Source organism: Atractosteus spatula, chromosome 9 (assembly GCF_055471065.1).
Source record: "Atractosteus spatula isolate fAtrSpa1 chromosome 9, fAtrSpa1.hap1, whole genome shotgun sequence".
Classification (NCBI taxonomy): Eukaryota; Metazoa; Chordata; class Actinopteri; order Semionotiformes; family Lepisosteidae; genus Atractosteus; species Atractosteus spatula.
The window spans coordinates 8,774,275-8,788,507 of NC_142714.1; the positions used below are offsets into that span (position 1 = coordinate 8,774,275).

General features: G+C 39.8%; 1 protein-coding gene across 1 annotated transcript; it reads left to right on the top strand.

The window, feature by feature from the left end:
• LOC148828090 (protein c-Fos-like) lies at nucleotides 1-3,018 on the top strand. The gene is made up of 4 exons (XM_088925061.1): nucleotides 1-214; nucleotides 934-1,161; nucleotides 1,520-1,627; nucleotides 1,739-3,018. The coding sequence occupies exons 1-4, from the start codon at nucleotides 68-70 to the stop codon at nucleotides 2,405-2,407; spliced, it is 1,152 nt and encodes a 383-aa protein (XP_088781187.1). The 5' UTR covers nucleotides 1-67; the 3' UTR covers nucleotides 2,408-3,018.
• The last annotated feature ends 11,215 nt before the right edge of the window (nucleotides 3,019-14,233 follow it).

Genomic DNA, 14,233 nt, shown 5'->3' on the forward strand with positions numbered 1-14,233 from the left:
ACCTGAAGGAATTCTGGCTTAGTTTTTTTTTTGAAACGCCAGACGCTTGTTGCAATTGTGTACTGACATGTTTCCCAACTTTTCTGCCACCGACTACGATTCTTCCTCTCGCTGCAGTACGGCTTCTCCGGGCGGGGAGACCCCAGCCTACTTCCAGCCGTCTCCCGCCGGCTCTTTCTCGAGCGCTTCGGCTTCTCCGATGAACAACCGACAGGTAAATACCAGCACTTCTTAAAATGACCTGCATAGTGTAAACGTGTTCTGTACTGTATATGCAGCCTATCCAAGTCGCACCTTGAGCAATGCAACACTGAGTTTTCAATGCTTCTTGCTTCCGTGGGGATTCATATGTATACATTTTTATGCATATTTAAAGGACAAGACATGACATTGGTACGTAACATTAAAAGAATGGTATGCTTGCAGAAAAAACACCTTTAAATATTCATTTTATTGTTGAAATAGTTTTTCACATATCAAGGGGTCGCAGTAATAAGAAAATAAGTATTTGAGAAAGGCACACACAAAACCAACTTTCAGTTTGCAGCTATGAATAAAAAAAAAAGGACAAGAGAATAGCTATTTTTACTCTTGTGATCTCGGCAGGGAGAGTGTGCGTGTTTGTACAGCAGTTCATTGATGAAAAATCATTCAGGAGACTCCTCGGCTATCTTGCGTCATTACAGACGTCAGCAGCATTTATATTCCCCAATATTGAGAGGGAAAGAGGGCTAAATGCGGATTTAGTATTTATAAAATGCTATTCACAGAATGTAAAAGTCATTTTGCATTAACATTAATGCCATAATGTACAACATTTTAACGGTGATGGAAGATCAGACATGCACAACTATTCCATTTTGGTCTTAGTATTTTAAAGTTAAAATGCCCATAGAGGGCTTCCTTGTAAAATGCAACCTTATTTATTTGCAGGAATTTTGCACAGAAATGGATGCATCTGCCTCTCCTTTTGTCCCTACTGTAACTGCAATTTCAACGACCCCAGATCTACAGTGGATGGTCCAACCAGCCGTGATTACATCCATTTCTCCTTCTCAGGCGAGGACTCACCCCTACAAAGCACGGAATTCTGTCCAGACTACTCCCAGATCCACTGGGAACAGAGGACAAACCAATGGCAGAAAAGGAAAAACTGAGCAGGTGACTGTCCTTTTTTTTATAGTTAAGCATTATAAATCATTTATTGTTTTCTTAAAAAAATCTGGATGTGCAGATTTTATTTTAACAAAAAAAAAAGCCTGTTTGGTTTCCCATTAGTGCAGCATTTCAGTACATGCGCTAAACAGTCTGGTATTGGCTGTATGCCTTGCTGAGGTACCCAATTTAAATTCAGGTCATGAAGAGTCTGCAACAATGCTCTATTTTTAGAAGCACTGCAGCGAAAGACCGATTTGCTGCTCTCCTAAGAGAATGAATTGATAAGGGAAGGAAAGGATTAATAAGTGAATTTTTAAAAGTTTTTGTTTTTAATTCATCAGTTTTTATTTCTGTTAAACAGCTTTCCCCAGAAGAGGAAGAGAAAAAAAGGATCAGGAGGGAGAGGAATAAAATGGCTGCAGCAAAGTGCCGTAACAGAAGGAGAGAACTCACGGACACCCTGCAAGCCGTAAGTATGAATTTATCACCTTCTAAAAGGAACTGGCGTTTAGATTCCTAAGATGTGCACGTGTAAAAGAGACCATGCATGTTCACATTTTAATGTTTTATGTTTCCGTAGGAAACGGACAAACTGGAAGATGACAAGGCAGCTCTCCAAACCGAAATCGCCAATCTTCTGAAAGAGAAGGAAAAGCTGGAGCTAATCCTTGCTGCACATAAACCAGTTTGCAAAATCTCAGAAGATCTAGACACTATCTTCCATGAGCCCATGGGCTCCCCTCAACTCATCACAAATGTGGAGACTTCCAAAGTCCAGGAAGAAAATGCGGGAGAAGCTTCCACATTGCAGGACCTGGAGATTCCCAGCCTTCCTAATGCAGTCATTTCAGGGAATTCGAACATCTTGCTGTGTTCCAGTGCTGAAGTAAATGTTTGCGATTTGGAGCCTTCTTTAGATCTAAAAGAAGAGCCTCTTGAAGATCTCCTTCCTGCCATGGAGAAAAACTCCACAGAGACCGCCAGATCTGTTCCAGACATAGACTTGACCAACTCCTTTGGAATAACAGACTGGGAAACCCTTTATAAATCAGTTTCAAATGACCTCGAGCCCCTCAGCACTCCTATAGTGACTTCCACCCCAACGTGTGCCAGTTACTTATCTGCTTTTGCATTTACCTACCCAGAGTTTGATTCTTTTGCTGACAGTGGAGAAAATCACAAAGGTGGAATAGGCAAGACTGATTCTGCATTAGATATTCTCAATTCTCCAACCCTTTTAGCCTTGTAATGCATAGAGATAACTAATTGGACAACATAATGACCACTTTCTACTGGATCTGATATTGGCAATGATCTAGATCCAGTGGTTACATCCATAAAATGTTTACTGTGATCAAACCAGTATTACTTCTTCCAGATACACTATGTAGCTTAAAGCATGGGTAGTCATGTTAATGACTGAGATTTTAATTATGGTCTGGTATTAATAGCATGCTGAGCAGTACCATTTATTTTAATGAATTGAAAATAGCATTATCTGTTTCCCTGGTGCTAGATTTAACAATGTATTGTGGAGCTATTGACAGTTTGAGTGCCGTTTTGTGTTTTAATAGCAATAGTATGTTACTGTCTAAAAATAATGTAGTTTAGATATATACGTGACGTACTGTACTGGCATACCTCAATCTCCATTGTTCTGCCTGTGATTGACATTGTTTTAAAGTGGTTTACTGTATTTAATTAGTTTTCCATGAAAACATCTACTGTGCTATTATTTATCAAGATGTATTTTATGATATAGTTTATTTTTCTACCTTCAGAGTTTTGACTTGTTTGTCAAGTATAAAATCGTAAGCATTGATTGCTTATTGAAACAATATGTTCATTAAATATATTTGAATTGATGCCTTGTGCCTTGTGTTTTTTTTAACACTCACTTAAGTTTCAAAGAAAATCACTACTGTTGCCCTTTCATTGCCTTATACTTTCAACATAATTGTTCCTTTTCAAAACTATTGTTAAATGTCATAAAAACCAAGTACAACATGTATTGTATGGCCATATCCAGGAGTAGATCGTAAATCCACTAGCAAACATTTCAATATCATATTTACTGTGACTCCATTCTGAATTTTATTGGATTGAAAGGTAATGTTTCATTTGTAACTATAAAGCATGGCCAGCTTCAAACCCTGCCTTTTAAAAAAATAAAAAAGTTGAATACAGCTGCCACTGTCTAAGTGCAGGTGTGCGGAATGTTAACAATGTGTCTCGGTACTTTAACTCTCGGTACTCATGCATGACTGCAATAAACACAGCAAACAGTTTACAAATCTGTGGATGATATTTTTAAAAAGATCTTCTATGGATCACTAATCCTAAACTCTGACATTATACCTAAGACTCTCAAACAAGACAATTAACATTCTAACAAACAGAATACCGCTACCTTTACACTTCACATTCATACTCAGCGCGATTGTACTCTTGACTGTTACAAAAGTAATGCAGCACAATCTCAAGAAGGGAAATTATCATAAAATAAAATGTCTTGCCTTTTTCAGAAAAAAAAACTATTTAATCCCGCTTTTATCTTTTCACATAGCAAGCGGTTCATTGTACACCTTCGTAATATATACATACATTAGATACATGAACTTTCCCAAAACATATACGTTCTCAGTGAAGCGCACAGACATTTAATATTTTCGTAAAGTATTTGCAGCCAAAAAAAAAAGTATCTGTAGCTTTTGTTTAGTTTTTGTTTTCCACAACAAAACCTACCCTTTTATCTCTAGACGTCGCGCAGTTTTGCTTGTTTGGTTTCCAAGCACGTAGCGTGCAGAGCATGACGTCACGGCGTATTTGCTTTCTTGGTGCGGCATGGCACGTACTTACGTCTTGCTTCCGTGCCCATATTTGGAAAGTTCTTGGCTGCTTGTCGTGGGCTGCGCTGCGCGCTCCTGTTCCTGGATTGTTCTGGAATCCTGGGAAGGCCGATCCTCCGGGAAACTGAGCTCTTGAATAGCTGTTTTGTCTCCATGGAGACTCTCTGGATTGGAGTTCTCGTTTGCTGGCATGTAGGGATGGGATGTTTTCCCGGAAACAGTATAGGAAAGCTGGGATCGTTGTTATTGTTTTACGGGAAGCAAATGATTTAAAAAGACTCTTAAAATGGAATCACAATATTTACCGGTCTCCAGCCGAGTTAAAAGTATCACAAATGTTTTAGTGAATAAAATATATAAGCACAAAGTTTGCCTATATAATGGAGTACAAGTAACTTTGAGTTTGTAGACCACGGCATATTGCTAGTAGCTAATTTTAGAACTGTAATGTTCAAATAGCTGAATATACTCACTAAATGTTAGTTTTAATTAGTTCTGAAAATCCCTTGTGATACATGTTTCTCTAGTGAGTAAAAGAATAACTGCATAGATACAGCGGAGAACATTTTATAAACAGACTGACTTTTAATTTCTTAGTGAACAAAGAAACATTTTTGCGTTTTGTACGCTGTGGAGCCATGTATTAATGTGTGGTTTTACATTTTATAAACGTAGCTAGACGTATTCCTGGCTCATGTCTGAACTGGGAAGCCTTCGGTGTGGAGTTCGTTGTCTTGGTTCTTATGTGCGGGCAAAACACAAAGCTGGAACAAGTCTCCCCGGATAATGTAAACCACATGTAGACTAGCACAAACGGCTTGTCGAGAAACCTATAGTCCTGGCAAAGTGTGAGATACTGTACTACAGTTTTCCGTTTCCCATATCATTCCAAACAGGAATGATATGTGCTGAGACAACTAGCACTACCCAAGAGATCATAGAAGCTGAAAACATTCAAGTGGACTTGGGTGTGCATAGTTGTGTATGTTAACGCCAGCAAAGGCATGTTCAAAAAATGAGAAATGATCATTCCAAACAGGAATGATATGTGCTGAGACAACTAGCACTACCCAAGAGATCATAGAAGCTGAAAACATTCAAGTGGACTTGGGTGTGCATAGTTGTGTATGTTAACGCCAGCAAAGGCATGTTCAAAAAATGAGACATCATAATGACAGATCATAACTGTACGCAATACAGTGGTCAGCAGGGCTTGTACCTTTAGTGGTGTCTCATTTAATTGCTTCTGGCTTTAGGTTCTCAGATTTCTGTCAAAATTCTCATATTTCTTCAAACTAAGGGTAAATAATCAAGCTGAGTTAAAAAATATAGAAGGTTCTATTCCTGTGAAATATAAAACAGTAGGACTGTCACAATTTATATTTTTAGAGTTAGCTAAAGGTTTCTAGGACGCCTGAATGTTGCATGGGTATGAACTGATTAATAAAACATGCTTTTCATGAAAAGAAATATTAATAAAAACATCATGAAAAATACACTTAACTGAAAATATGGCAAGATTATTAAGCAAGAATGATATTTCTAATTTAAATCGAGGTGTGGAGGTTTGTGTTAATATTAAGGCCTAAACCTTAACAGAAATATGCATATTATTATTAAAAAAATTTCCTCCCATAGAACATGCATAATTTTTTTAGAAGGACTGAAAATGATACTAAATCTCAGCATTGGAGTTTTTGAAATTGTAGTCATCAATATTGAAGTAGGCTTTTGCTGGGGAGCGCCTTTTGGAAATTTTTCAAATCAAAACTTGAACAAAAAAGCATTTTACAGCATTAACAATACACATAGTTAAATGTACCGAAAGAAAAAAAAACTTCCAGAAGATTTGATTCTGCAGAGTACTCAAGCTGGGTTCAGTGCAGGAGAGCAGTGCAGTGGCAGAGCTCTGTGGGCACTTCAGAATAGCAGATGTGGGCAGTAAGTGAACTTCAATCGCAAATATGTGTTTCAACCCATTTTTATGGGAAATATACTATCACTGCAGCTGTCAGAATTTACTGTTGAGTTGTAGATATCTATAAATACCCATTACACTGAAAGAGCAGACTTCTGCTCAACTATTAATACACACTTTCAATTTATTATCTCATAACACATGCATTTGTAACCTCACCAGTTTCCACTTAGGGTGGAAAATTCTGAATCATATTCATCAAACTCTTTATCATTAAGTTATTTGTTTCTTTTTGCAGGAAAATTTGATGTGCGTTGTTTTTTTTTTCCTGGATACTCTCATTTTCCAGCATATGATCTCCTGGTCTCAGTGTCAAGTGGGAGAAGTATGGGATCCTACTTACAGTTTCCAAGGGATTGGAAGTCTTCTTAGAGATCCTAGATCCACTCGTTAGAACTCGAAACACACCACTGAACCCGAATAAAACTCTGCAGGCTGTACATTGCAGCTTCAGCATGAATCTTAAAAAATACAAAGGCTGTGACAGTGGATGTTACTCCACAATGGATGATGGTTTAGCACAGCTAATCTACATCATCTTGACTGTTTCTGATAAATTTGTACTGGTTTTCATTTGTCTTTGCCTGAGAGTGTGTACCACTACCTAGATACACGTTAAAGATGATCACGTCGCTGCAAAATGTTTTTCTACCATGCCTGCATCCCCGATGGGGCGGAATTGGCGCTCCTCGTCTCCGCCAGTTTAGAAAATCTCCTTCTAAATGGGGGAATGTGGATAAGGTGGCTGCTGATAATTTAGTGCTGTGGTGCCGTCTGTTTGTTTTGAGGTTTCCCTGAGAGTGGCCCGCTGAGCAGGCCGGATGACAGCCAGCTCTGCCGGTGGAATGCGGGGAGGCAGCCAAGGGACGGAGGTGTCAGATCTCGGAGAGGCTCCTCCTCCCCAGGCTCCGTAACGTTTGCATAGATTACATCATTCCTCAGGTCACCTGCGGGAAAAGAAAAAATTAAAACAGAAGCCCCATGAACAACTAACATCTCCAGACACTACGTCAGGTCCTATCTTATGCCAGGAAGATTTACACTGTTCAGAACTTTACATACAGTATGTGCATGTACAGTAGAAGTGAGAATGTGCCTGTAGTATGCGTGTGTCAGGTAAGACTAATTGCTTCGTGAATTAATTTCAAATTTACCCACATCACAAGTTTTCCAGAGTTTCTCATTTATTCCTCATGCAGTGTATTAAACAGATGGCCAGGCTATGTCATAAGATCTGAGTGATGATTGATGACTTCTTCATCAGAGAGGAAAAACACGAAGACAAGCTCCTGTGAGCGCCTTACCTTCCAGCCACTGTTTCCTGTCTGTAGCATGCGGTCTCTGTCATTTCAAAACGCCTTCATACTCTTGATGAGTGCAGTCCTGGGCCTCTCTGGGGTTATTAAGACACAGGACTTTTCTTGTCAATGTCGGAGCAGAAGTTTCTGGTTGTGCACTGGAAGGTGCTTTGTGGAGTATTTCATTTCTGTTTAACGATTAAATGAAAAAGAAAGAAAAGAAAAATATTCTCACAAAATGTGATTACAGAAACAGGTGGTATCAAAGGCTTGTGAGGTTTTAATTATCATTAAGCAACTACTATATGTATGCAACATCAATTTTTCAATTTATGCAGACAGCTTTTCAGTTTTTCCATTAGTGCAGATTCTTACCTATTCACCCACCTTCAGCAAGGCTAAGGTATAAATGGACACATGGACAGCGTGACACAATGACACTCTTTTTCTAGAGCCCGAGCTCTGCTGTGCACTGAGCTAGACCTGTGGAATTTTATCATAATGATTTCTTGGATGCCACTGTTGAACCTGGTTTTCGTAATGTTTTTTTTTGACAACTAAATACTGGGAGTGTGCTTGTTTTTTTTCCCACTTTTTGTCTCTTTTCTCGTCTTTCCTGGCAGAGACGCAGTAAATCTAAGAACTAATATTATTGTAGGGAAAAAAAAAGCAAACATCAATAAAATCCTTTATTTCGAGTCTTTCACATTTACAGTATATTGGTACTGGAATATTGCTCCCTCAGGGGTGTCCAGTCCTGTTTCTAGAGGAAATTGTTCCTAACGGTTTGCAAGGTCTCTTTACAGAAGGAGCACATGCAGAGCTGGGAGAAGCTGTTCAATTGGATAGTTCAGACAGTAACTAGATGGTTTAGCTTGTTTGTTAAGTGGTGAGTTGGAATGAACACCTGACCCTCCAAGACCAGGATTAGACTCCCCTGCAATTGGATATGGATATGGATTTGATTTCTTCAGTGGTTATGCGTCTATTTTCCAATGAAATCCTACCCTGTGATGTGTCAGTGTTTGTGCGATATCAGCAGCAGCAACAACAACAACAACAACAATATTAGGAAAACCCACAATCCAGCAGGTTTCACCTTTAAATTGTGAATTTCTCCAAGACATGAAACACTGAACCGGAGGATTTGTTCAATTGCACTGTTAAGAAAGAACTTGAATCCCATCCCTGACTTAACAGAACCAATCGACTCACTAAATTGATCAAAACCCAGGTGTTCCAAGTCTTTACAAGGGTGAACTAAGATCTGGACCGTGGTTCTCCGGGATCGTGGCTGCAAACCGAAGCCCAACCCAATCAGTGTAGGAAATTCAGTTTACCACTTACTAAAAACGGCTGGCTATGCCAAATGATCACGCTTTCCTTATTTAATTCTCTCTATTTTTCCATGTATAACTTTCCAGGACTCTTACCTCAACCTGTGAATACATTCCCTTTCACAGGTGCGTTTCTCCCGTCCCTGTCACAGCTGACCGAGACTGTTGGGACAAGTGTGTGGCTTTGAGTGGAGGGCAAAGTGAGGCTGGGCAGAGTTACAGGTGCGGTCGATGTCTCAGCGATACTGGACTGGTTTTTCTCCCCGCGTCACGTGTGCCGGGACAGGCCGAGGGACAGACGACGCAAAGGACAGCATGGACAGAAAAGCCAATTGAATGCAACAGAAAAGACGGGACTAAAGGAATTTGAAGAAACCGGAAAGGAGGAAATCACAGCGATGGTAGTCCCGTGGCACTCGTGTACGTATTTTTAAGCTAAAGTGGAAGCCGTGGGAGGAAACTATTGTGATAAAAATACATTGCTAATAATGGTGTGTCTGAGGGCTGTGGGCAGACGGCCTGTGAGTCAATGCTGGGTGTTAAGACCTGTTCCAGGGGTATTTCCCTCCTACTGAACATTCACAGTTCTAGCGCCTGTCCAGATCTGCAGACACTACTGTAAAATCCTGGGTTCGGTATAGTGTTTCAGGCGTTCATGTGAAGGATAAGAGAGCTTTCACTGGCCGATTATCAAACTTTATTGATAAAAACAAAAACAAAACTAGCCGACCAAGCCAGAAGAAGAAAAAGAATAACGGACACAGCGCGAGCCTGCATTCTCTCCTCAACCATCCACACCACACTTTTCCCTGGGTCAGAGACCAAACAAATCACCACACACAAAACACTGAACATGTTAACCCACATTAGACCCACCGTGGGAAAAGAAACGTCCACGTTTCTAAGTAACATTCCTATAAGCAAATAAAAACATAACTAAACTTTCTAACAAGTAACAAATACTAGAACAAACAAGTATCAGGTGTAAGATCATTAAACAACACGAAACCACTGAAAAGCTTTTTTACATTTACATTTTACATTTTTGTTCAACTTCGTTTTACACTACATTTCTGCCCACTGGAAAAGCTCAAGCCTTTGTGGAAATCTGTTGAGCACCACCAGAACCCGTCTCTCATGATGGACTGAGGGAAAACGCCGGGGGTTGTGGGAGCATGGGAGACGCTACCTGCCATGTTGTTGAAGCCGGTAGGTACCCTGCCTTGTTTCAGGCCAATGAGATTCAAACAACGAAATGAGCCAGACTGGCTGAAAGGCCTCCTGTGGTGTGCAGGCTTTCATATTCATCTTCACTTCAACCAAGGCTACAAAGAACAGATTTGACTATTTGATTGAGAAGTTGTAGAGCCACAGTGAAAGTGTTCAATTAATAAAGATTTCTCAACACACTTTAAAGCCTTTATCCTCCTTCTACCAAAAGAATCAAATCAGTTTTATCAGAATCAGAAATGTTCACAGAAAATGCAAGAACATTCAATGAAAAAGTAGCTGGAACCAGTGATACTACATTGATGCCTTGCATATCGACATTCTTACCGTTGTTCATCAAACTAATGAAACTGGATTGAACCACTACAAAAATACAACTGGTTTGTAAAGTCTTTGGTGAAAATGGCAAAATGATTGCAAACACATAAGCTCACATGAAAAATAAAAAAAGATGTTCAGTAAAGATGCAGTAATAGTTGAAATCTGAGATTTAGAGTAAGCACAATTCAGCATAGTGCTCATCTCACATTTGCCCTTATTGAAAGCTGTAGGTTATTGAAATACATGCACCACACATGCAATCACAGCCTATCAGCCACAATAATGTGAACATTAATTCTGGCTTTTATCTTCCTCATATTGCAGAAAGATGTCAACCCCTGCTTTGTTAAGTTGTGCACAGTGATGTATGCCTGAGACACTCTGCTTCTCATGTTCAAATGAGTCCAGTTAAAATAGACAAATCTCTCATCAGATGGTTCCATGTTTCCTCAGTAGAAACAGCTCAAGTTTTGTTCTGGCTGCACTCAAAAGAGATAATTGGCTCTTTCCATTGTAATGTAAATAATCTGAGCACACAGCTGAAGGGTGTACTGTGCTTTGTGCTGATGATATTGAGATTAAATAGAGTACATTCATTTATATTAATTACATATTTTGCGCTTAGCTTCAAACACCATTGTATATTTTCACAAAAACCTGATTCAATGTGATGATTGTTTTTTAGTGAGTATTTTAGCCTTCCTTATACAATCATGTCTGGGTTTGCTCACACATCATGTGAAGGACAATTCCTTGAGGCTGATGGATTAATCTGAAAAGTTTGAAAAATGAAAAATCCTTTGCAAAAACAATGAAATTGAAAACATCCCCTGACAGCTGAAGGGCTTGTGGAAGTGATTTGGATAAATCAATTTTTTTTCGAACAGTTGCACAACTTTTATGGATTGCTGTTCTGCTTTTTCTTTGGTTTCTTTCGTAAATCATTATCTATATTTAGATAAACTGACACATCAATTCTCCCAGGAAGAGGACATAAATCACTGATGGCCCCAGTTTAGAATTTTTTTAGAGAACAACTTATGGGTGTATTTTGGTGTGGATAATAAACCGCAGTTGTCTGAGTACTGTGGTGTGTCGCCCAGGCAGACACCACAACTGTCTGTGCCATTGACATGATGATGTGAATACAGGACATGTGTCTGAAAGATTAAGCAAAAGCTCTGCTGACTAACACTCTCACAATCAAAAAACGTTCCTTCAACTTGGCGATAACAAGGCTGTTACTATAGACTGGACTTTTTCACTAAATTAAATCCACATTTGTTAATGCTAGCTTGTGAATCATGCAAGCAGATACATTAAAAAGTAGTTTGGTTGTAATATTCTTCAGAGCAACAGTCTTTGTGTTTTTGCTACACAGTCACTGGTGCAAATGGTCCTAAGGCCTGAAGTTATTCAGATGAGTCTACAGGTACAAAATTCTAAAGAGGAAATTGGTTCATGCAGGGAGCAAGAAAAAACTAACTTATGCCTACAGTACGTTTGATTTGGAAAATTAGTAGAGTTTAGAACTCCCTAAAGAATCTATATACTTTGAATGTGCTAACATTAAATACAAAGAGAGCTCTGTGGTGGCAGCAGTAGAAGGTAGGGTCATTGTACACATGAGTTCCTTGTCTTTCCTTAGAAAGAGCATCCATAGCCAGAGACAAGAAGGCTGGCTCTACTGCACGGAGTTTTGGGGTGGAAAGGACTTTTGCATAGTCCAGGAGTATTCTCCAATAGTTCAGCAGGCACCAGGGATTCATCCATTTCAGGCCACTGAACCGTTTCAGTTCTGAGGAAATATGCTCTTTGGTTTGTTACTGAAAAATAAATCAGATAAAAAATAACTCAACTTTGAGTGTTGGTTGAAGTCTGTCAGGGTATCTTAGAATTGTTTTTCATCACAAAGAGGTCCTTATTTTCTTCCAGAGTAAGTGCTTTTAAACCTAAAGCAGAACAAAATGAGTTTAAATGTTACTGTTATGTCTGCCCTCCGTACAGACGAATTATTTTATTGTAACCTCGCGGAAAAGTCCTTCCTTTATATCCTTACTTTAATTTATGTGGAGGAAAATAAATACTGCAGTGATTGATTGTCCAGCTCTCTCACGCTATCATTGAGAGAAGGTTCCTTCCATAAACTGCATCTGAGCAGACCTAAGTGATTTATACCTTGTGCTGCCCAGTATAGTGCAGTCTTTGTACTTACACTATATGGGCACGGCAACAGTAATAGGGCCGTTCTTATAATACCCAGTATTCCCTTTTCCAAAACACTCAGTGCCTTAAACACGGCACTCTAATATAATATTATCTTACAAATGCTGCGTTAAAGGATAAAAGATTGTTATATAGTAATTGCATAAAACCTGGTTTCATCCCTCTAAATATATAAAAATATCAATATTTCCATGGTCTTACATCTGCATCTATAAAGGAAACAACAGGGGCCTGTTTGTCCAGTTTCTCCCTTTTCGTGCAGTTTCTGTTAACATCCTCAAAAACAGTAATAATGAAACTCTGGAATATAAAGGATCATAAATGCGCAGGAATATTATAGAGATTTGATACTATCCCCTCTTTTGAGAAATAAAGGTCACAGTACTTTATTTCTCTGGATGTGCCTTTTATACTGAATTGTAAAACCCCTTTTTTATCTCCTGTGGGTTGAAGCTGTGTCTCTTGCCCCTCAGTAGTTGATCGGGCTTTGCTTCAGCTGTAGCTGCTGAATTTCAGTCCGGTCACCGTTAAAAGCACACACTGGAGACTCTCTGTGATGAGAGGGGAAAAAGGGACTTCCATTATAGTACTCAGCGACAATTCAAATTGAAGAGAAACCTGGCAATATTCAAGATTCAAGATTCAAGATTTCTTTATTTGCCATATACAACAAGTGTATTGGAATGCTTACTCGTTCAGCTGTACCCTGTAACATTAGAGAAAAAAAATTAAGGCACTAATGACAAACAGACATGGACAATACATTTAGACAATAGACATGATAATACAGCTAAGACAGGACATAGTGCGAACAGTGCAGTACCTTAAAGTGCAGGTGCTAATATGTACAGGCGCTAATTTGAGCTTTTTAAGATGCGGACTGCTTGGGGGAAGAAACTGTTTTTGAATCTATTGGTCAGTTTTCTGATACTGCAATACCTTCTACCAGAACCCACGGGTGAAAACAGATCATGGCCAGGATGAATTGGGTCCTGAAGTATAGCTCGAGTCTGGTTGTGGCAGCGGTTGAGATATATCTGGTTGATGGAGGGTAGCTCGGTCCCAGTGATTTTGTCTGCAGACCTCACAACCCTCTGTATGGCTTTTCTGTCCTGTACTGTGGCTCCACCATACCACACCGTAATACCACCGGGCAGGGCACTCTCAATCGTATTACGGTAAAGGTTGGTGAGCATTGTCTTTCTCGTCCCCCACTTCCTTAACTGTCTCAGGAAGTGAAGGCACTGGTGTGCTTTAGTGAGGATGGCAGCAGTGTTCTCTGACCAGCTCAGCCTCTCAGTGATCTGGAGGCCCGAGGAACCTGAAGGTGCTGACAGTTTCGACTGGAGCCCCGTGAATGATGATGGGTGTGTGACATCAACCGTGCCTCCTGAAGTCCACTATAATCTCTTCTGTTTTGCCGATGTTAAGCGTGGGGTTGCTGTTGTGGCACCACTCCACTAGCTCTGCTACCTCACTCCTGTATGCGGTTTCATCATTGTGGCTGATAAGACCGTTTACTGTGGTGTCATCAGCAAACCTGATGATGCGGTTGCTGTTAAATCTAGCCACACAGTCATGTGTAAATAGAGAATTCAGGGATTCAGGAGCCGAAATGTTAGTTTATAATGAAGGTGCTGGGCTCCTTGAAAATGTAAACATAACCGTTTGGCTTCCAGCTGCGTCTTACTCGAGACTTTCTGCGTTCTCTGCGCCAGGTCAGCGTTTTCAGTGGAGTTATTTCTCACACACCCCCCAGCGCCCACGACACAGGAGAGTGTGAAATCGTAAGCGAGCTCGTATCACACACGCAGAAGTTATGTTGTAGTGAAAACC